Raw genomic sequence first — 23395 nt, forward strand, 5'->3', positions numbered from 1 at the left:
TCACTCGCACCCCAGCGGCGTACTCTTCTTTCCTACAACTAAAAGTGTGCATTTGTCAACTTGGCCCTTTCTTCACCCTGACGAATCATAGCCAAGCGATTCGCAACGCCAGGGCGGTTAGCGTCGATTGCATGCATCGCCGATGCGTGATAAATTTTTCCTCCTCAACATCTTTTTATTCTTTTCTGTTTTCATTACATTATTGACTTGTGTCTTCTTTCTCGTGCCTATTGTCATGGTTCATATGTATTATTATTATTATATTACATTATATTATATTATTATTAGTATAAGTATTATTGAAAAGATTGTAATAGACAGTTTTCCCCACTTTTTATGATGATACTAAAATCAGCTGACATCTGAAAGTTGTTTGAATTTTTTTTAAATAAATTAATTATAATAAAAAAATATTTTTAAAATTTGCACTTACAATTTTTTTTGTTTCTTCATGTGGAATTTTTTTTCTAAATTTTTTTCATAATAATTTGATTAACATATAAATCTGAAAAAATTTGATTATTATATTTTTTGGATATTAAATAGAATAACCACAAAAAATTTTATAGAATACTTATGCAATTTAATAATTAAAAAAAATTTTTTTTGCAATAAACTGTAGTAATATTTGACACAGTTTATATAATGAAAATAAAAAAATAGATCCGTCATGACACTAAAGTTACTTTAAAAAATTGCACGTTTTCTTTTAATTTTTTAAAAATTATTTTTCAATAAAATAAATTATAAAACTTTTTAAAAGTCGGCTAATTTAATTTTCATACATCCGCCATGTTGAATTATGACCCCCAACTGAAAATTAATTGATCTAATTTCACCGAATTAATTACCCACAATAATTGTAAGTATTTTTTTTTTTACAGTCTATAAAATAAAAACATTTGTGATATTTTAGAATAATCAGATCTAAAAAAGTGGGGGCGTTTAATAATAGCCTTAATATAATAAATGTGTGACAGTCACAATAGGCTAATTGTAGGTTGTATATGTTATAGGTTATGTGAGCAGAACGGACATAAAACAAGGATGATGAGTGAAGGATCGAAGACTGGAGCCTGCTGAGGGGTTTGTGACAAGAGACGCAAGAGAGGAATTAGTAGTAGGGGATCCCGCGGATTGTACGCCCGCGAGGGTTGAGTAAGTCGGTTTTAATAGCCGACCAACTACTCGCAGCTGCCGCTACTCACTTGCGTTCCACCCCAAACTCTCAACAGAGTGTGTCTTTGGCCTTTTCTTTGCCCGATTTAACGACGGGCTGCTATGGTTTGTTTTAATAATTCAAATATATGCGCAAAATATTTTATTTAATTTTTTAATCCCACAGGAGATTTAGGGGATTACGGACGTGTACAAAAAAGTATTTATTGAGGATTGAGAAGTCATGACATGAGACGAGGGCATAAAAGTCAACGAATTGAGGAAGCTTGTGTAAATCATTGGTTTTGAGTGTAAGTCACTTTACAGTTCCTCGGGGGGATGATAAAATGAAAAATGTGCTGGTCCGGTGTAAGTGTAGCTGGTGGCTGGTGGCTGGTAAGACGGACAGGATGAGGAATATAACTGAGTGAGGTGAGGTATGAAACTCAGGTATACCCGTGCTTATTAGGTTCGACGCTCGAGAAGTTGAGAGAGAAGAAGGTGCGGAATAAGTTTGGCCCGAAACTTAACAACGTAATGAACGTCTGACAGAGGATTATTTATTGGCGATGGAAGAAAAAAAAATAACCCGGCAGAAGGAGTAACGGCCGCGAGGATCTGAGGGATGCGCTGCTGAGAAGAACAAGTAAGAGGAGAAGGAGCTACAAAAAGGATAAAACAACATCGGATTTTAAAAATGGTAAGACAAAATAAGATTTTAATAATGAAGAAATATATATGTTAAATATTGCTCCGGACTGTAACTATCGTCGTACTAATTATTGATATGAATGCTAGCTCTTTCAGGGCGCAGACCAATTGACGTTCATTTGATGTTAATGCAGGAAGACCAGTTGGATTTATGTATGAATAATATGCACCTCTTCAGCTGGTAGCTAGCTCATCTGAGGTAATAACATTTAGAGGTAATAGTTATGGGCGAGATGATATTTTTTAGCTTATAAATGATGACTACCCTGTTAATCGTTTGAGAAATCTATAATACGAGTACAAATGAAAGTAAGAAGGAGTGGTATGGAGTGCAAGTGAAATAAAAGAGAATAAGAGTGGCCTCAAGTCAGCCCTTTTATACCACACGGCAACCGGCAGGTAATTACCAGGCGGCTTCTTTGTCACGATATATTTTTCTTCTTACCTGCTTCGCACTCTTGTTGATAATTTAACCATTATAATATACTTGTACAGGTTTTGTGATACTTATAATTTTATTTTTATACTTGTTATAAAAATTATTGCATAAATATGCATAGAGGTGATCCTGATGGTACGTGTTTAAAGAATAATGCGATGCCTATACCCGAAACTTTGATAGAGACATCGAAAGTTATTGGGTATAACTAGTACAATAAATAAATAAGGAACAAAATAAGATGATACACAGAAGATTTATATGAATTCAACGTGTGGGGCGCTTTCCACACGTATGTCCAGAGGAATCCAACGAGGAGGCGCGGGAACAAAATCAAAGCTAAACGAAAAATAGTGAATGAGTAAAGTAGAGACCACGTTTATTCAGCATCAGTAGAGTATAATGTATGACAGATGGTTATTGGATAGTGGTTGGATTCCGATGTATATGGTGGGGTATCCTGGATCCTCCTTCGTCTCCACCTTCTTCTGCCTCCACTCTACCTTGGCCGGATCAAAACTTTCTTCTTCTCCTTCTACATTCTGGATTACATTTACGTAGTACGTAGTACCTAGGTACCGGGTCTTTATTCTTTGGCTGGATCTACTCTATATCTATTAGAGCTTCTACTCAGTAAGGACGTCTACTTGTCAGGGTATCCAGATACCGTATTGTAGATAAAAGTTTGTGTTTTAGCCTCGTGTCCACGCGCCGACTCCACCTAGGGCGCATCCACTCTTCAACCACCGTTTTTGCTTACAAGCATACACACCATCACGCGATTACCACCACCATACGTTTGTAACTACCACTAACGTCACTCCTCGAGTAAGACGCTTCATTTCGGACACCTGTAACTTGTTGGCCGCCTCTCTTTCGCCAGAGTTTCACCCGGGGAGTTTAAAACTAGTCGTCGGCAAGGCGTCAAGCTTTTAATCTATTTCTTCTTTTTTTTTTTCCAATGTATGCTCTCATGTTACTTTAATTGTGAATTGCATTACCTAAAAATAGTTTTAAAGTGTTTATTTTATTTATTGTTTTAATTGATTTTAGCTGTTACTTTACCAAAGGATGATTGAAGAATATTTTTTATTGAAGTTTATTGTGAAGAATAAGAATGTGAAGAATAATAGCTGATTATTTATGAGTTATTTTAAAAAATGCGTGTAATTAAGTGTGTAAAGACATCAGAAGTCATGTTACTCTTATTGTTCTCGCTGTCAATCATCCAAGATGGATCGTGCATCAAGTGGTTGTAAGTACCTGACAAAAAAAAAAAGTAATCTAAATTAGTTGCTTGAAGTTTAATACTTATATAATGAAAATAAAAATAATTAAAAATATTTGTTAAATCGTACACACCGGTGGTCCATGAACCAATATCCCTTTGGAGTAAATATAACGAGTCTACTCGGCGTGTGTTCGCACGCAGGATCCATCTGTCTGTGATTAATGTACCCACTTTAATGAGAAACAAATAGAATGATCGAGAGAGCGACCCGGGTAAGCAACCGCGGGTGATCTCAGACGTTCTTTTATCACGCAGGTAGACCAGACAATTCCCAGCAAATTATTAATATATTTTATTTTATATCATATTGTATTGTATTGTATGAGTAACTAATTTAAGCTATAAATACCGAGTTATTGTGTGTCTTATTAATGTTGTAGAACTATCAGATGTTGTAGAACTGAATAGAGTGGAGAAAGCTTAAGCGTCGACGTAATTACTGTAAGATCTCGCTTGGACTTGGACGTTAGGCTCGGACGTTGAATTTGATCAGACACGCGGGTTGGGGCCAAGAGGGAATGATGAATGAAGGAGCGATGGTGGTTTTGCGTGTTGAGAACAGAACCTCGAAAAAAATCCACATAATACCCTATACCAGTGCACTCTACTACCATAAACTGTCCGCGGGGTTGAATATAAGACGAGATATAAGATTGAAGCCTCAGGGGGAGTTGAACGCCAAAGAGTTGAGTAGGAAATAAAAGGGAGTGAGATTATAAGGGGGCACTATCCACTATTCTATACTACATACTCTTGCCGATTGTGATTTATAAAAGCTTATACTACCACATCTACCTCTATACTTACCTCTGGTTATCTTGCTCTATCAACTCAACTACAATCGCTATCTCATCATTCGGTTATTCCTTTTAATTACAACCGCACCTTCAGTTTATAAATTAATCCCCGATTTTTATTTCTTATTTCTTCTTTTTCTTTCTTCGAAAGTCATTATTTTCTTCAATAAAACTTCATTAACGCTAATGCACGGGCAGTTCGCTGTCATGTGAAAGAAGAACATTATTAAATGGTTATTAATGAAAAAAAAAAAAAGAAGAAAAAAAAATAGCATTTTATATAAATACCGTTGGTTACGAAAGTTTACAATAACCCGGTTCCTCTACACGTTAAATAAATAATCCGATCCCTGTTAGGATATTACGTCGTATTAACGTCGCCTCGTGTGGCCGAATTCCGCAAGGTCGTAGGCGCCTATTATCAATGTGTATAAAGCTTATACTTTACGATCATGTCCCAGCATTATAGTACTAATTTCAAATTCGTGGGACGTCAGTAGTTTTACGCCCTTTCTTATATAAATATACATATATTCATTCATATTATACATGCATATCTTCGGATCGTCAATGACTAACTTTGACCTTTGTTTGAAACAATTATTTTCATCAGTTAAGTTATTTACAGTTTTGGGTTGAAGAAAATATTTAAAAAAAATTAAAAGTATTTCATTTCTTCTTTAATTTAATGAATGGTCATTGTAACCTGTAACAAATTAATTCATTAGTTTATTTTTATTTAGCCTCAGTGCAAGATTGATTTGAGACCAAATTTTAAATGAAATTAAGACAATAAAAATTTACATTATGTCTTTTTTTTCATTATTAATAATAATCTTTTGTTATTTTATATTTTCCAATTAAACAATATCTTCAATCAGTGATGTCATAATTTTTACTCATATAATTGTAAGCATTAACCATCATACTCTATTCGGTATCTTTTATCGCCGTTTGAATGTTTTATTGCTGCAATATTCACTAATTACAACTGATAATTACTTGATGTACAAGTTTAGCCATATGTATATTAATATATATATATATATATATATATCTTACGGGTATGAGATAGAAATTACTTAAATATTGCCAATGGGGATCATCTTTCTTCCGCGTATCGCAAACGATGATCTAGAAATAAAGTATTTGAACAGGTTTTCATTCTCGTTTACTTCAATACATTTATATATCATATATTAACATGTATATATGAGCGCTTAAGATCAGGTAGGCCAATCGAATTGGTCCTGTCACGTGAATAAAATTGGAAGTTAAATGTATACTTATCACGCATTTAATTACAGCTTTGATATTTATCCCGATTAATAGCACACGAGCGATGAGCGATAAATAAAATGTCGCTTTATTATCATTACTTTTTTTTCCTGACACATCTGGCAATCATTGATAATCGATCGCGGATTAATGTAGGCGTGCAAATAATTATACCCAAACCTCCAGGCTGAGTGTGTGTGTGTGGATGGATAGTCAGATGAGGGAAAACAGATGGCACGTGTTGTGTATCGCTAACTCATCACTTCTACATCTATATACATTTACATTGACATCACCAGCATATATACAATTTATATATAAATGTGTCTGTATATATCACAAGCTTTTTGATAGGGTCATTTATTGGTGAATTGTCAGCGTCAACCCACGGTTGGCAACTTGGCCATTTAAATAATACAATAAACTGACAGGAGTTTTATGTCGCAACCTATAATATATATTTCATCTGATTTAATATTTCCTGAAGGATCATTTTATGTTTTAAGGTGTTCTTCATGTTTGTATAGGAATTCTGTAAGCTTTAAGGACGACCCGTTGGTATATTTCTTCTCAGCGAAAACATACATACACATCTGAGATGAGTTTGTTGCCCTATAATTTCTCAGATCCTCGAGATTTATGAGCATAAAATGTGTATATAATATATAATATACAATAAAATATAGTACGGTTTGATGGTATTCCGTGAAAAGGATCACACTCTGCCTATTAGCTTGATTGAGTGTGGCATTATTACGGTATTTTAGATGTTATATGTGTTCACATGGAGAATAAATCTAGACTTCTTAATACAATTATAAAACTGTAGCAATGTTAATGTAGTTGTGATGTGAAGTAAATCTTACTTACTGCAGACTTAAAAAAAATTTGTTTTGAGATTTCTCAAATAAATCGTGCAAATACTTGTCATTGAAAATTTGACTATTTTTTGAATGATTGCACGGTGTTCCATGATATTTTTTCTTGAAATTTTTTTGAACAGAAACTTGATGAGTGGAAATTTTTCATGCTGAAAAATAAAATTTTAATGGTTAGTGGAAGCTATTTCTTTGAAAAAAATAAATAATCCCAATTTAGCTGACAGTATTGCAGAGATTCTTACCAACTTTTAATTACCGACCATATTTACTTCACTTTCTTCTCCTAAATCATGCAGTATAGAATTTCTTCATTAAAAATTGAAATGAGTATTGAAGTGAGAGCTTTTTCATTTTTCTAATGTTCATCATGAATTTTAATTAAATATAATCATTTAGATTTATGTCAACTCTTTTGAAATTTTTTATTTATCAAAAAATTGACTAAAAAAAAATTTTATTTTTAATGAAAAACGAAACTAAAAAAACTTTTTAATTGTTATTTTTATAAATTAAAGTATTGTGATCTATGAAACTTAAAAATTACTAGTTTCTTAGATTTTATAAAAAGATATTGAAATACGACGTTAAAGTTAGCAGTTATTTGACAATTTTTTAATTTTATTTAACAAAAAAATTTGTTCCAAAAATTAAAAAAAAAAAAATTGCATTTTTTCATTTAAAATTTCTAAATGTCAATTGTTTCTTCTCATTTTTTTTGCCATAATTTTTTTGCTTAAAAAAATTATTAAAATCATCAAAAATCTTTTAAATTAATTTTAATGATTGAATTTTATTTAATACCTTTTTATTAAAATTTTAAAGAATCAAAAACATTTCCAAAATAATATTGTCACAATAAATTGAGGTTAAATTTTCTTGTTGTCAGCCAACTTCAGTATATCCCATTATTGGTAATTGTTGAGTTCTCAATTTTTGAATAAACAACTTGATTTGACTGACGTAGTTATAACCTATATTTAACCTCTTTAACATGTAAAATAATTTGTGATTTTCAGGGCCTTAGGTAAGACATCCGACGGACGAGTTTGGACCCGTGAATTGTGTACGAGCGCAAGAAGCTCAGGATTGTTGGAGAGAAAACAAGCGCGAGCATGTCGTGCTGCCCCAGATGTGATGCCGAGCCTTATACAAGCGGCAAGAGACACATCTTTTGTCTGCCAACAGGCTTTCCGAAATCGTCGATGGAACTGCAGTAGCATTGAACGGGCGCCTTACTACACGCCAGAGCTGCTCTCAGGTAATCCAAAAATTTATTTCTTTAATAAAAAAAAATACATATTTATAAATATAGTATAGGACAATAATGATAATCTTTATTGATTTAAATGTGTATTTATCTTAAAAAACAATAAATATCTCAGGTTAAATGTATTTTCATTGGTTGTATTGATGGCGAACACTCGGATTTCATTATTATGTGGGAAGAGAGGCGGAGCCGATAACTCACAGGGCAATTTCTGTGTACGAGTGTTCCCTTTCAAGATGGGAAGAGAATAAGAATGAAGAGGAGTTTAAAAAAAGGAGAGGAGATGAGAATAAAAAGTAAAAAACGTATGGTACGGAGAGCAGAGAGTTGGCCATTCAATGGGAAGACCCCGAAGCGACTGCGTAATTAGAGGCTATTACCAAACGAAAAAGATTAGGCGTTCTCTACTCTCGCCAAACTGGCTTCCCTCATCGTATTCTTTCTATCTACCTTCTCACTTCCTAAAAGGTCTTTTCCTGATGCGCTCAACAACGTACCACACTCAGCTCTCTACTTGCTGCTGCTACTTCTGCTTCCAACCTCGCTCGGCTTTTAATTAGTACTCAATTCCAACAGAGTCCTGGCTATGGAACCTGGGACTTGGAGATACTCAGAGTTAAACAGTCAATGAGATTTATTATTACTGAGTCAGTTGTGTTTTCAGACCGGCTTATACTTACCTGTTTTATTCCATCAATTATCATTATTATTCGCTAAATTCTATAAATATATAAATCAATTTTTATTACTCCAATTTTAATTCAGTGTCTAAGACCTCAAATCTTGCTAAAAAAATTGTATTAAATTATGTATATCAAAAGTTTTGATCAAACAATTAGTACTCACTAACATAATCATTTATTTCTGTAATAAAAACTTTATATGTATATATAAATTTAATTATTTTTTTCAGGAACCCGAGAGCAAGCATTTGTTTACGCGATGTCAGCAGCCGCGGCTGTCTGGAGACTGGCACGTGGATGTGCTCTGGGAAATTTGGCGGCCTGTTCTTGCGCGACACCACCTCGTAGAGAACCACCGTCACCCTCGGCACTTATTTCCTCTAGCTCGTTCATCTCCAGGTCTGCGTCTTTCGACGCAATGTCCGCGAGAAACTCATTCAAATGGGGCGGGTGCGGGGACGACGTGAGATCAGCTTCGCGTATGGCCAAAAGGTTTCTTCAAGGTTCCAGTCCAACTGGTTCTGGCTCCACCAGCAAGTTTTTGCACGCTGTCAATATGCACAACAATCGCGCCGGTCGAAGGGTCAGTATCTTGCTCTCAATCTCTCGGCTCATTATTATTTTTATCTTGATCATCATCATCATTATCATGTATGTAGAAGATATGAGATTTGAGATTGATAGTGAAAGAAATTCACGTTCTATTGTAATTCAGTTTGTTAATTTTTTAAAACTTTTCAATAGGCAGTAGAGCAATCGTTAACGCTGGAGTGCAAGTGTCACGGTGTATCAGGATCATGCAGCGTAAGAACCTGCTGGAGAGGACTGGACTCTAAAGGACCAGCAGCTGCTGGCGTACGGCTCTTTCGCAAGTATGCCACCGCCGCAGAAGTGAGACCAAAGTCGGGGAGTCGTCTGCCGCCGCTATATCATCATGATAATTTGTTGTACACGACAAAAAGTCCGGACTACTGTCTACCAGACAAGAAAAGAGGCAGTCTAGGCACTATTGGAAGGTGAGCCGTCATCCATATTTATGTATAAATGTATACGTGGGATTATTATCGATCAAATGACAATGTGGCCTTGAACCCAGCCGTGGAATTTGCTGATACACGGTTTGTTAAGGATTAAATCCTTTGCTTCGAGTGCCCGGGGGATAAGTATAAAAGATTTGATAGAGGGGGGTTGTCTTTTTAAAAAGAATAATAAAAATAAAATAGAGTTAAATAAGTCGGACTTTTGTGCAGAACCAGCATCAGGGGAGAAATCCTAAAAAATAATAATAAACAATGGAATAATCCTCGTTGAGCAGATAAAGATAAAGAGAAGAAGTCATCATCCTTTCTTTTTTATTTTGACGTTTCTTCTTTGCTTAATATTTTAAATGCTACAGAAAAAAGGTAACCCAGGTATTAAAAGACCTGGTAGTGGAATGATTGTGTGGGAATTATTTTATATTTAGTTATCTTTTCAATTAAATATGGTAAAAAAATTTTTAAATAATTTTTAAGATGTTATTTAAAATTTTAATTTTAACTTTTTTTTTTTTTTTTTTTTAATGTGAAGATAAATTAAGTATAAATTTTTACAATTATTTTTTGGTTTAAAATTTTTTATAAGAGTGATGAGTAAAGTCATTTTTTAAATTATAAATTTAAATTTAATGATGTTTAAAGTGGTGAAAATCAACCGTATACTCTTAATCATTTTAGTAATGGGTCTTTAGCTTTAAATATCTATTTAAAAAAAAAAAAAAAATTGAGTAGGTATGTATAAACCTAAATGATGAAGATCGATTAATCATTTGTGCAAATGACAATCAGCTCATTACGAATAATATGTCGTCGATTGAGGATGAAACGATAAATCACCTCACGACGGGATATTCTTGTTGTGTAGTTGTCGCAGTTTTAAAATATATCGTTAACGAGATCAATAAAGAGATGGCTTTTAGATATGATCTGTACCAGTAGCTAAACTTTTTAACGATTTAAACGAGCATTCCGTGACGAGGATGATGATGATGATGGTTTAAGAAATAAATAAAAAATAAACTCAAAGACTTAAGAGTTAGCCATCAGGCGGATACAAGAAGAGAAGAAGAAGAAAGGATCCAGAATAAGGATAACAAGAGAAAGAAAGAGGAAAAGACAAAGACGAAAAAGGTGTTTTGTGGCAGTGTATTGAAAACGCGACAAATCCAGCCTAGGGAGAGAAGATCCAGGTGTGCCTCACTACACTACACTCGGCAAAAACCGCTTACTCGATTAACTTTTACGACGCTTTTAACGTCCACGGCATCAATGGGAGTCAAGAATATTCTCCGTATATCTGGTCCTATCGATTAGCCCAAAAAAAAAAGCCTTTTAAATTTAACGATTTATTTATTACAATTATTTATTTTCATTATCATTACGGCATTGATATTATATCTCTTCAGGCATTTAATGTCTGTTTATATTTACCCGAGTGTGAGTTTGTACTGATCACACTCAGACACGAGCTTTACAGGAAATTACTTATTTTACAATGGTGGTCAATGCATTTGTATAAATGGCTAAACATTTTAAAGAGGCTTTTATTTTATTTCAGGTGCTAATAACCGATTCTCTGCTCTCTCTTTCACTCGAGCTCTTTCTTCAGTATATAGACACTAAACTGGCTCCTATCTCATTGATGTATGTACGAATAGTTTGGTATTATATCCAGCAATATAATACATACTTACAATATTGTATAAATACAAGAGTTGAGTTTAAACCTAAAGGCCCACACAACGAATATCTCAACACGCGTTATCTCACTCGATGTCGTTTCTTTATTTATGTCAGCGTGAAGGTAATTATAAGTGAAAATGAACGCTCAAGAGATAGGAGGTACATTTATTTATACTTAAATAATTTTCTTTATTTTATTTTACAAAATTAACTTTAGTATCTGGGAAACCAGTTTTTAAAAAACCTGGCGAATTCGCAAACGGGACGTTAACCCGCGCTGAAACCCAAGATCTTCTTGTACTTAAGAATCTAATCAGATATTTATTTATATATAGAAAAATATGTAGACGTATTCATTTTAATTTTTTTTGTTGTTGTTATTGTTGTGTTGTTGTCATATAGATATATATAAATAAATATATACAAATGATTCATTGTGTATATTCGAAGTAAGGGGAGTGGTTTGGGTTGAGTGATTTTCATTGTGTTAGAAAATAAAAAAAATATTGTAGAACCATATCGAAGACGTGCGTTTTTGTTCATAATTGAATTCGCTACGGATTTTCTACCGCCAAAGACGAGGAAATGAAGGAATCGATGGCGACCTATACCCGACCTACCGCGCCCTCAAATTAGCCACGCTGATTCTATACTTCTTAGTTGTTGGTTCCAAGATCCTGCTATTGGAAACAGAAATCTTTTCTCAGATTTATGTTCGTGCCATCACGCATCTAAGCCCATGAATATGTCCTTTGTTCTTTTTTTTTTTATTCAATATTTCTTCATCTTCCTTTTCTTCTTCTTCTTTATCATCTTTCCCTTCTTAATTTTTACACTTTCTCTTTTTTTTCTGAGTTTAGTTTCAGTCTTTAATCATGACTAGCACAATATAAATGTTGATATCATTTTTTCAGGCAATGCAATGGCAGCAGCGCCGGATACGAAGGCTGTGAATATCTCTGCTGCGGTCGCGGGCATGTCACCAAGACACGTGAAATCCTCGAGAGGTGTGAATGCAAATACATAAGCTGCTGCTACAGTGTAAAGTGCAAAACCTGTAAAAACACCATCACCACTTACGAGTGCAATTAAATTTCACTTTCACACTTCCTCATTACTCACACACTCACTCACTCTCTGATTAATTATAAATACACTTACACAGCACACAAGTGATACTACGGACGTTTATCAAACGATTCATTCTTTCATTAATTTATAATTTTTTAAAACATTCGTAAGGTTCAAGTATAATTATTAATTTAAACAATTAATTTTTTTTTTTTTTCATTAATACCGTACTTGTACCAAATCGTTATTTATATTACTAATTATTATTATTAATAATTAATTAATTGTACTACTGTATTGTAAGCGATATTTATTAATCCAGTATTTGTATTTGTGCTCCAAGTCATTTATATTTACGCGTATTTATATTGTATAAGAATAATAGATGTCGACATTAGTTTTTAGTAGAGTGTAAATAGTTATGTCGGCCTCGATGTATCAAACTACTATTATTATCCATTAATAATAATAATAATAATAATAATAATAATAATAATAATAATAATAATAATAATAATAATATAATAATATTAAAAAATAAATGCATAAAAAAGATGAATATTAATGTAATTTTAAATATTCAATATCTGACTATTAAAATTATTGAGTTTCTGGTATCGCTGAAACGGGATTATCTTCACTTATACCAAGGTCGGCTAAAAACTTGCACCAATCCAATCCAGGACAGTAATCTTTATCTTCAGAAACCCACCCGAGCGAAGTTTTCAAAGACATCGGGACAATTGGAGCAACTGGATTTATTTTAACATCCAAGTATTGTATTAAATCTCGACAGTCTATTTTTCCCTCTTCGTTTTTATTGATCCTATAATGATAATTTATAAAATGTAAATCTATATTATTAAGAGAATAAGAAAAATTTTGTATCCAGAATAGTCTAAGATAAAATCGGTTTTTTTTAGTTAGATTTAGTGTCATTGCAAAGAAATGACTTTGTATCTTGTGAACTATTGACATTTTTTTAAATATAAGCTAATCCAGATGTTACACTCATCAAGACCTTTCATTTGAATACCCACATCAATTTTTCATATATTTATATATATTATATATATGTATATATGAAAAATATATCAAAATGCATGTGGGTACTCAAATGAAAGCTCTTGATGAGTATAACATCGGGATGAGCTTATATCTTTAAAAATGTCAATATTTAAGAACGTACAGTGCAATTTAACAAAAGTCATTTAATAAAGCAAAATTTTATTTATTCATAATTCACAAGTCACGTAGTGACTGCAAGATTGCTAGTTTAAATTATTTAAATTAAAATCAATAATTAATTGAGTTACTAATAAATATTTACCTTTTAAGCATTTCATCAATAAGTTTCGGATCAACGGGAATTCTACAGCCACGTAAGATAGTATAAACTTGGCTGGGAGGTAAAAAACCACTACCTGCAGGATCCCAGTGCTTAATATCCTCCTCAAGACGATCCAAGTCATCCCACAAGAATCTCTTGAGCTCATTATGAATCAAACGCCTATAGATCATTCATTTATATGTTCATTCACTCGCTCAGAATGATTCATTAAATACAAATTAGTTAAATAATTAATTAGCTGTCCATTTTATTGCGTAATAGCTTTAAAAAAAGTTTAACTACCTGATGTCTTCTCGTAAATCACGTTCAGGTTTTTCTTTCATCGCGTAGTGCCTTGCTGTTGTTATTATTTCGTGTTCTACTATATCATTACCCAGATACTTATACAAAGCCTCTCTATGAATTTAAACTCATTATTATTGTTATAGTAATTAGTTGGTTAGTTTTAAAAATTAATCACCAATACCTCAATTTATCGTAGGAAAGCACAAGAGTACCAGATACTTGAGTAATTGGTCGAAATTCTTGAATAAATCGCCCGTAAACAGGCTTAAGAGCGGCTCGAATTTTATCAATAATTAAATTGGTATTAGCTTTGGGAAATTTCTCACAATTATTTTCCATGTAATGGATAGCGTAGTCATCAGCGGAAGTTATTTCAAAGATAAATTTTCCAAGGTTGAGACGTGCTCCGACATAAAAAGAGCAGGGATCATAAAATTTCGGTTTATCACTTGAATAAACCTTTTGTTCCGGTAGCATCACTTTTATACGCTTCTGGAAGTAACACTGTTGAAATCCGGTGTTTTTTGGTGCTAATTCAAAAATCGATATCGTGTTATCTTGTAAGTAGGTATTAATTACAAACAACCGGTCTGCATTTTCTGGGACTTCGGATATCATTCTAGCCCCGAATCTTAATATGTGGCTATCTTTGTCTTCCCTGTAAAAATTTATATTATTATGGTAATTTAATTTCATAAAAAATTTGATCTTATACCCAGTAAAAAATTTACTTTTAATTAAAAAAAAAAAAAAAAAAAATAAATTTTCTTTGAAAATTTATTTCTAAAAAATTGCATTTTTAATTTTTTTAATTTTCTAAATGTCAATTTTTTTTGACAATTTATTTGTTAAAAAATTCTTAAAATTATAAAATATCTACTAAATTAATTTTCATCACATTTATGATAAAAAATTAAAATTTTCGATAGCTTTTTGGCCTTCAAAAATTGGAAAAAAATTTGGCTCTCATGTTTTTGGATAAAATTTCTATTTTATCTTTTTTTCATATTTTCGATACATTTTTTTCGAAAAGTACATAAAAAATGAACAATTTAAAAAAAAAGTTGAATATCACCATTTTCTAAAAAATTTATAAATTTGTTAAAATTGTAATAATAAACTTTTTTTTTTTTTAATTGTTCATTTTTTTTTATGTATTAAAAAAAATATAAATATATAAAATCAAATAGAAATTTTATTTAAAAATGAAAATTACTATGGTTGACCTCACTTGTAAATATTTACCAAAAAATAGAATGCTGCTAAAAAATCCAAAAAGTATAAAATTTAGATCTAAATGAGTGAATTTACACTGGCTTACAAATATAGTTAATAAATAATCACAGTATGTTATAAGCATACTTATCGTATGAGAATAGTCTCACGTAGTCAAGTTTAGGTGGTTTGGGAACGACCCTAAAGCAGTTACCCAGCGAATCATCATAAGAGCCAAAACCATTGTACGGCGGTGGCTTGTATTTTTCGGCACTCGTGCAATAGTAATCGTGCTTTGTATCCGGCCGTTCAAGCGGTTTGAATTCTTCTATGCCATACTTGTTCCTTGTGATTAGAAGAATTGGAGTATAAGAATTAATAGAGTAAAAATCAACGAGCTTATTGTGTTAGAATACAACAAAAAAACATAATAATAAATAAAATGAAAAAAAAAAAAAAAAAAAATACCTATAATATTCTCTTGTAGCAGGATCAAGGTCAGTAATGACGACTTCACGACCAAACACATTGATCCTAACACCAATAGCCAGATCGCTGTCTTTGTAGTACTCATTGGCCAGCTTGCCGGTGTTTAATGAATCTGCGATCAAGTAACTTTGCTCTGTACTCTCTCCTAGCACATTGAGTACCGTGAAAGGATCATTGACACCTATGGGGTCGACGCCAGAGTAGAACTAGAATCAAAACCGCACTCTAATTAATAAAATTGCTGAAATAAATTTAATCAATAATTTTAAGCTGATAATTGCACAAATTATTTTTTCTTTACCTTGGGAATTTTCATCCGCTTAATAGACATCGAGCTCATGTCTCTTGCAGAGTTTGCTGGCAATATTTCCTTGATTTCAATCGTGTCATCAGCCAGATACAATCTCAATTCTAGATCATGAATGACTCCATACTCACTGACAGTGTCGTCCCAGTAGCCAGTAAATTTCAAAACCTTGCGATCGTACTTAAAAAATTTACCGAGGTTATCGGGCTTTCTGTTGGGCTTCTTCGGAAATACGGGAATACTTCGGTTATCATTGTAAGGATCTGATGGAATTTCTATTGGATCAGGCACTGCGATACCCATGCGATTTAAAAATCTACGGGTAAATATATCGCAATCAACAATCTTGTACACTCGCCCAAAGATTTCTGGCTCTTTCCCGATATTTAAATCAATTATATCGATAAATCTATACTTTACGGGATCGGGCATTGGGATTCTTTGACGTCTCACTAATACACCTGTAAAAGTCAGTGACTAACCTCTATTAATAATTCGGATAATTAATTATTAATAAATTATATTTAAGTTAGCTGTTACTTGAAAATTTTTTATTTTTATTTAACAAAAAAATTTGTTCCGAAAAATTATTTTAAAAAAATTGCATTTTTAATTTATTAAAATTTCTAAATACCCATTTTTTTATGCAGCAATTTATTTGTTAGAAAAATTATTAAATATCGGCTAAATTAATTTTCATGATAATTAATTTTGCATCTATTTAATAATTTTAAGAATATATATTTTATAACAAATAAATTGTGGCAAAAAAAAATTGATCTGTAGAACTTAAAAAAAATTAAAAATACAATTTTTTTTAATATTTTTTTAGTAAATTGTTTGTTTTAAAAACCTAAAAAATTATGATTTTAAAGTTAGCAGTCACTAGAGAATTTTTAAATTTAATTAAAAAAAAAATTAGTTCCAAAAAATGATTTTTAATTTTTTTTAATTTTTAATTTTTTTTTGCCATAATTTATTTGTTAAAAAAAATTCTAAAAATGATTTAATGAGCCATTTTGAATCTTTTTTAATCAGGGATAGTACATACCTTGTTCTAGTCCACTATTATTAACAGACGGTTCGACAATTTTCATGGTTCCATCTTCCAGAAAAAAACTTATCGTTACAACCCGAATCTGGCGACCGGATTCTCTTCTCTCTTGATCGGACTGTTGAAAAAATGCCTTGAACATGAGTCTTTGGCCATCGTAGGCAAGCCATGGTGGAATTCGTTTCTCCTCGTCGTACGGGTAAAATGACGGGTCGCGAATTTGGTTGATACTAGATCGCTCGGTCAAGTAATAAACTCCGTCGTGAATTTTGTCAAACAACTGACTTATATGGTGGTTTTTCTTTTCAGCCTTAATAAAATCTTTATCATTTTTCAATTTTATTTATATTAAACATGAAATTAGAGATTTTACTTACTGGTGCTTTGGTATTGTAGCCTGGAAGAGGAGGAACGGCTAATGAACGATAAGAATTTTTTTCTTCCATATTTTAGGTATCAAGGTAAGTTTTTAATTGTTTGGTATTAAATACAATAGTGAGACGTCAAAATTGTTAGATGAGAAGTGTGTTTATATATTGAGCCACATATTATTTCGTTACCTTGGTGACGGTGTCTATTTCAAACAGCCTTTTAATTCTTTCATAGTGAATTAAATTTTAAAAATAAAAGTAATCCAAAATTGACAGCTGCTTTTTTTTTTTTTTTTTTTTAAATGAAATTATTAAACCAAGATTAAATAAAATGTCATTTTTTTTTCTCATTTATTTTTACTATTAAATGGTTCTTATTTTAAATGATAAGATAAACTTGTTGTCGCTTATTGTCTAAAATAAAGTACTTAAACTTTCGCAGTAATATTAGTCACTGCGGTTTACATTCCTAATAAAGTATTTTTATTTAAATTGAATATAAATTTTATTTTAAAAATTTTTCTCACTAAAACTTTACTGTAAAATTAAAGAACTATAAAAGCCTAAATAAAATGAAATACTTGTAGAATGATGTAAATATTGAGACTACTAGGTAATCATTAACATAATTCGTTACGGAGATTATAAAACATATAAACAGTCGATTACATCAAAATATCATTTATTATTATATTTTAAAATACAAAAAAGTAAGCTTTGCCCTGAAAAAACATCAATCTTATGTAATAAAAAACTAAAAATCAATAAACTGTTTTCATAGAACGTTAAACTCTTAAAATACTCTTTGAGAGGTAATGGTTGATTAAAAATCCACGACTTAAAATATTTATAGGTTCGTAGCTTTGTACTCTTCAAGCCTGTTAACAAAATCCTGTTTTTTTCCCTGAATGCTTAAGTTCAGAGCTCTGAGAACCGCCTTCAACTTATCATTAGTAAGTCTAGCAAAGTCTCCAGCCTCCAAAACTTCTTTGACGTACTCATCATCGGCCCTGATAACTTTTGCAGATGGTGCAAGCGGGACATTAGTGCAGATCACATTTTGTAACCGGTCATAAAGGTTCCCCTGACTGAGACGATCGGTAATGTCCTCCATCGAGGGAACCGTAGTATCAGCCGGTAGCTCCTGCGGTGGTAAATCCAGAGCTAAGTTCTCCAAGACAATCTGCTGTCTCTGAGATTTAGGATTCTGGAACATGGTAACGTCGTACTTGACACTCAGTTTCTTGACAAGATTTTTCATCAATCCCAGCTTCTCCTCGTTTATCGGTGCCGGATTTTCATCATCGAAGAAATATTTATCCGTTACTTCATCAATGTCTCTCGCCTCGTGCTTAAACGGAATACGGAAGAGGTAAAAGCCACCGTACTCAACATATGGTATCAAATAAGCCAATCTAGGAGGTGCCAACTTTCTGGTCGTAATGCAGCAGACCGCCATAAGCTTCTTCTCGATCATTTTCGACAGCAGGACAGCAAAGAACTCAATCTGTCCTTTACTGGCTTGACTGTGACATCCAAGGAAATACGGGTTGCTTATTTGCTCCATAGGTCCTCGATCTGGCATCGGTTTGAACCCTAAAAAATCAATTCCTTGCTCATGGACATGACGTAATCCCCTGACTTCTTCTGGAGTAAACAAAATTTTTCTCCCGCCATAATTCTGAGCACGTTTTATTTCGTAAGGATTTTGCGCAAATCTAACTTCTTCTCCGTCATTTTCCTCATCATCAAACATGTCATCGAATGTCCACCAAGTATACTTGTCCAGCGGTTCGTTAGTAGCTTTGCTTGCAGTAATCTTGGTCATTGGTCTCGGTGGTCTAGAAAATGCTTGGATGGTCACTTTAATTTTTAAAGATTGGATCCTTAAACGTAAATTAGCAGCGACGAAAGATTTGTGAGTAATATTATCTTCCAATTCGTTCAAATCAACTCGCCGGAATTGTCTAGCAGCAAGATTCTCAGATATTTCTTCTATTTCCTTGAAGAAGAGATCGTAATTCCACTGGTCGCCTAAGCCGATCACATGGAGTCGTATAGCGAGATCCTTGAAACCCTTGGCGTTTATTCGGATGCTGTGAAGCTCCTGGGGCTCGGATGGTTCCGGGTTGTCCTCGCAAGTTAGAAAATATACTTTACGAGATGCCATTATTTTTTTCACTCGGTTGTAAGTTCGGGTCGCGTGAAGAAAGGCCTCTGATATTGAATAATCATCAGAACATAGCTGTTTGAAGTGATCAATATCTCCATTGCCTAAAATTTTAATTAATATTGTTGCTAAATTTTTATAATTAATCGAAATAAATATCTGCTATTAATATGATGTCTTTTAATTTTATTATCATATTAATAAAATTAAAACTTACGAATTTTTGCGATATCCATATACATTTCCCGTTTAACAGGTTGAAATTTTTGTAATGTCAATACATTTTTCGGCTCAGGATCATTTTCATCATCTGGTGGATATTCATCTGCCACTAGATCTTTATTTACATTGCATAATATCAGACCCATCCAATCTTCGGAATTTGCTGACAGCTTTTTTTTCAAAACGCTCAAGTAAGTCTGCATTGCAAAGATGTAAAAAAATTAATTAAAAATTATTGTCATTGATTATTAATATCATTTAGTGATGACAATAAAGTTAGCCGGCATCAATGTCATTATTTAATGCTAGATAAATAAAAAAATACTTACATCAAGACATTGGTGAAAATAAGTAACGTCAAATTCATTTTTTGTAAACATTTTAGGTGTAAAATCAAGAATGAAGAGGTTACCCACTCGAAAGCTGAACTCAATCGGCTCATTTCCATAGTGATGAGGTTCTGGTAATTTTAACTGCGACTTTGGTTGTGTCGGTGCTGTCATTTTTGAATTGTTATAATTATTTATTGATACTAATCAATGAATTAATAAATTCTTATAATTTAATAAGAAAAACAATTATTATGGTAAATTTAAGAATCAGATGGAATGTTTTTATTGACTGGTGTTAGTTCACAATTTCGACACTAGAGCGGTATTCAAAATAAATAAAAAGATTTCCCACCAAAATTAAGCTCGGCTATATTCGGAAGTACGAAAATATTTCGGCTATGTACGAAAGTAACTCAACTGTCAATATTCAAAAGAAAAATATTAATACTAAAGTTAGCCGACGTTTTAAATTTTTTTGTAATCATTTTTTCGATAAAAAAAAATTATAAATACTTTTAAATGTCGGGTAATTTGACTTTTATAAAATATTATAACAAATTCAAAGACCTCAATAAGCATAATATGATTTACATGGTTATTCTGAAGAAATTAAAAGAAGCTTTAATACTTTATAATTTATTGAAAGGACACTTTTTTTTGTGGAGCTTAAAATTTATGACAAGTAATAAGTATTGACAATGCTTGTATTTGAGATAATATTATTAGTCAATAGAGTAATAAGGTATTTTGTTATCAAATGTATAATATTAAATTTTATTTTACTCAGAAGTGCAGATTGACCATTGTAAAGACACAATATATCTATTTTAGGAAAATATTTACAATAAAAACTGCCAAATTTACAGTATGAAAGTGGTGGGAATAATCCAAGCTAATCATTTGAGCTTCAATTGCTTCATTACAGTAAGGCTCGAGCTTCTCTAATAGTATAAACACAAATTACTTCGGTTAGAACAAGAAAATAATTTATACAAACTGACCAGAGTTGTGTTGTGCAAGCTTATAAAATTAATTTACACTTTTATTAATTTATTTTAGAAACGTTTGAGATAATTATTCAGATTTTTGTGTGTGTCAAGAAAATATATTGATACCATGAATGAACAGAAAACAAATTCTCCAAATAATATAGTAAAGAATGAAGAAATTAGTGAGTCTTTGGAACAGACAATGTCTGCAAAAGGAAGAAAATCTCCAGAAAACATTGTAAGTCTACCAAACAATCTACCTATAAAAGAAAAAGAAAAAAAGACGTCCACGTGTGACTTTAAGTTTGGAACAAAAGTTAGTTATTATTAAATTAATATTGATTGGAAAAAAAATCCAGAACATCGCTCAAGAATTCGGTATCCCTCATACGTATGTGTATTATTTAATGAGAGACAAAAAAAAAATTATTCAGAAAGCAAATGAATTACAAGAAGCGGATTTTAAAATTATACAAATATTAAAAGATGTAAAATATTTGATTCAATTCAGACCACTTGAAGATTATCTTAACAAATGGTTGGGTGCGATGTACGTTAAGGGACTTCCAGTAAGCGTAGCAGAGTTTCAAGTAAAAGCACTTGAAGTTTATAAGGAATTGAAAGGCACTTATTACTTCGAGCCTGGATATGATTGGGTCTGTTATTTTGAAAATCGTTGGTGCCATAAGTTTCTTCGTGACGGTATTAAAAAGGCAAGCGATAATAATAATTTTTTGATGCGAAAGAGATTTAAAGTAGATGATGATCACGACCAAAGTCAGCAAGCTTATAGAAAAGGTAAGAGACATTTTTTAAAAGTAATTTTCTTTCTGAACAATTGACTGTTTTTTATCGGTAATAATAATTTTTATTTTTCATAGATCCAGAAGATGCTTCAATTAATGATACATCGAACTTCAATGCTTCTGGTAACGTTGAAAGACAAGTTTCAAATGATTGTGAGTCTCAACAAAACACTGAGTCTACAAAGTATAATCCAAACGAACTTGAGGTTTATGACAGCACATTATTATATAAGATGACTTTTAATGATTGCATACATTCGTTGAAGGTTCCTGATTTTGCACATCTACTATCCGACAACCAGAAAGAAGATTTAGAGAACAATTTGAGATATTTTATGTCAACAATGACTTCTGTTGAGCAATTACTCAATGATCTTCTGATGAATGAGATCTGGAAACCCTTTGGAAAATTTATGTGTTTTGGAGACGTCGCTTGGGTTTGCCAATTAAAAATTGAAATAGAAAAGGAAAGTAAAGAACGTAATATAAATCAAAAAGCTGTTCTTTGTACAGCATGTTACGAAAAATTAAAAGATTCCTATCAAAAGTATGACTGTGTCAAGGAAAGTAAGTTCCATCAGTTAGATTTAGATTTCAATATAATGCAAAGAACGTGCAGTGTGTGTCTGAAATCGACTATTTATTATCGGCCGGCTGCTCAGTGCTGTTTTTGCATTATTATGTTTTGGGTAGCAAAAAATATTGTATTATCTTTGCACTCGAGAAACGAAATTAATAAAGAACACCATTGGCTGAAATAAAAACTTTGACTAATTTTATATTTATAATCATTAATGATAAATTTTTATTTTAACAATTTTATAAATTCAATTTAAAATTTTTAATTTTTGTAAAATTTGTAAAGACTCATCAGTCAATTTTATAAAGTTCAAGTGGATAAAACATATTATGACAAATTGCATCAATAATAATTCATATTGACTCAAGTTTTTTATTAATTTAATTGCTGTAAGCTTTTTTGTGAATACACAAAAGCTCATCAGTCAAGTTTGACTAGATATATCGTCATAACTATTAATTGGCGTTGGTATTTGGTGTTTTATCCATGAATTTATCTTGTTGCGCATCATAAGTAAAATTTGTCTTATTGAATTTCTTCTCATGTAAATAAATAAATAGATTTTATTTAATGAAGAAACAATTTTTATTTATCTTTAACTACTTTTTTTATTAATGAAATTATTAAATTATATTATTTCATTAATAATTGGTGAATATTATTTTATAGAATTAGTTCACGGATTTATTCAATAATCAAAATTATTTACTATACTACATTAATAAAATTGAGGAATAATTGGTTTTGTAGAAGAAATAAGGGTTTTATTATTGACGTGAAGATTAAATTTATAGAGTAATACATATATGTCATAAAAATGAAAAATCGTTTTTTTTTTTTTTTTTTTTTTTTTTTTTTTTTTTTTTTTTTTTTTTTTTTTTTTCTTGAGCTTAATATTTATGACAAGTGATAAATATTTAAGATAATA

At 31.8% G+C, this 23395-nt stretch overlaps 4 protein-coding genes across 6 annotated transcripts; 2 read left to right on the forward strand and 2 right to left on the reverse strand.

The window, feature by feature from the left end:
* The first annotated feature begins 693 nt into the window (after window positions 1-693).
* LOC141536436 (protein Wnt-11b-2) lies at window positions 694-12855 on the forward strand. 3 transcript variants are annotated; one of them, XM_074256951.1, is made up of 9 exons: window positions 694-862; window positions 1017-1284; window positions 1346-1554; window positions 1628-1858; window positions 1957-2068; window positions 7572-7813; window positions 8736-9088; window positions 9250-9521; window positions 12140-12855. In XM_074256951.1, the coding sequence occupies exons 6-9, from the start codon at window positions 7690-7692 to the stop codon at window positions 12315-12317; spliced, it is 927 nt and encodes a 308-aa protein (XP_074113052.1). In that variant the 5' UTR covers window positions 694-862; window positions 1017-1284; window positions 1346-1554; window positions 1628-1858; window positions 1957-2068; window positions 7572-7689; the 3' UTR covers window positions 12318-12855. The 3 variants fall into 3 exon arrangements, with proteins under 3 accessions (XP_074113052.1, XP_074113053.1, XP_074113051.1); XM_074256952.1 differs by having other exon boundaries at window positions 1346-1469; XM_074256950.1 differs by lacking the exons at window positions 694-862; window positions 1017-1284; window positions 1346-1554; window positions 1628-1858; window positions 1957-2068 and adding exons at window positions 3203-3271; window positions 3362-3563.
* Window positions 12590-17592, reverse strand: LOC141536414 (EF-hand domain-containing family member C2). Its single transcript, XM_074256918.1, has 9 exons — window positions 17375-17592; window positions 16995-17307; window positions 15938-16404; window positions 15616-15842; window positions 15295-15492; window positions 14114-14590; window positions 13930-14043; window positions 13627-13806; window positions 12590-13122 (listed from the first exon to the last, which is right to left on the reverse strand). Exons 1-9 carry the CDS (start codon window positions 17441-17443, stop codon window positions 12897-12899), a joined length of 2271 nt encoding a protein of 756 aa, XP_074113019.1. The 5' UTR covers window positions 17444-17592; the 3' UTR covers window positions 12590-12896.
* A 441-nt stretch (window positions 17593-18033) lies between these two features.
* Window positions 18034-20380, reverse strand: LOC141536420 (X-ray repair cross-complementing protein 5). Its single transcript, XM_074256925.1, has 3 exons — window positions 20090-20380; window positions 19756-19957; window positions 18034-19642 (listed from the first exon to the last, which is right to left on the reverse strand). The coding sequence occupies exons 1-3, from the start codon at window positions 20261-20263 to the stop codon at window positions 18216-18218; spliced, it is 1803 nt and encodes a 600-aa protein (XP_074113026.1). The 5' UTR covers window positions 20264-20380; the 3' UTR covers window positions 18034-18215.
* A 630-nt stretch (window positions 20381-21010) lies between these two features.
* On the forward strand, window positions 21011-23350 carry LOC141536437 (uncharacterized). Its single transcript, XM_074256953.1, has 2 exons — window positions 21011-21879; window positions 21963-23350. The coding sequence occupies exons 1-2, from the start codon at window positions 21489-21491 to the stop codon at window positions 22646-22648; spliced, it is 1077 nt and encodes a 358-aa protein (XP_074113054.1). The 5' UTR covers window positions 21011-21488; the 3' UTR covers window positions 22649-23350.
* The last annotated feature ends 45 nt before the right edge of the window (window positions 23351-23395 follow it).

This window comes from Cotesia typhae, unplaced genomic scaffold (assembly GCF_013202065.1).
Source record: "Cotesia typhae breed Kobodo isofemale line unplaced genomic scaffold, CoteBio_Ctyphae scaffold_152, whole genome shotgun sequence".
In the NCBI taxonomy this organism is placed as follows: Eukaryota; Metazoa; Arthropoda; class Insecta; order Hymenoptera; family Braconidae; genus Cotesia; species Cotesia typhae.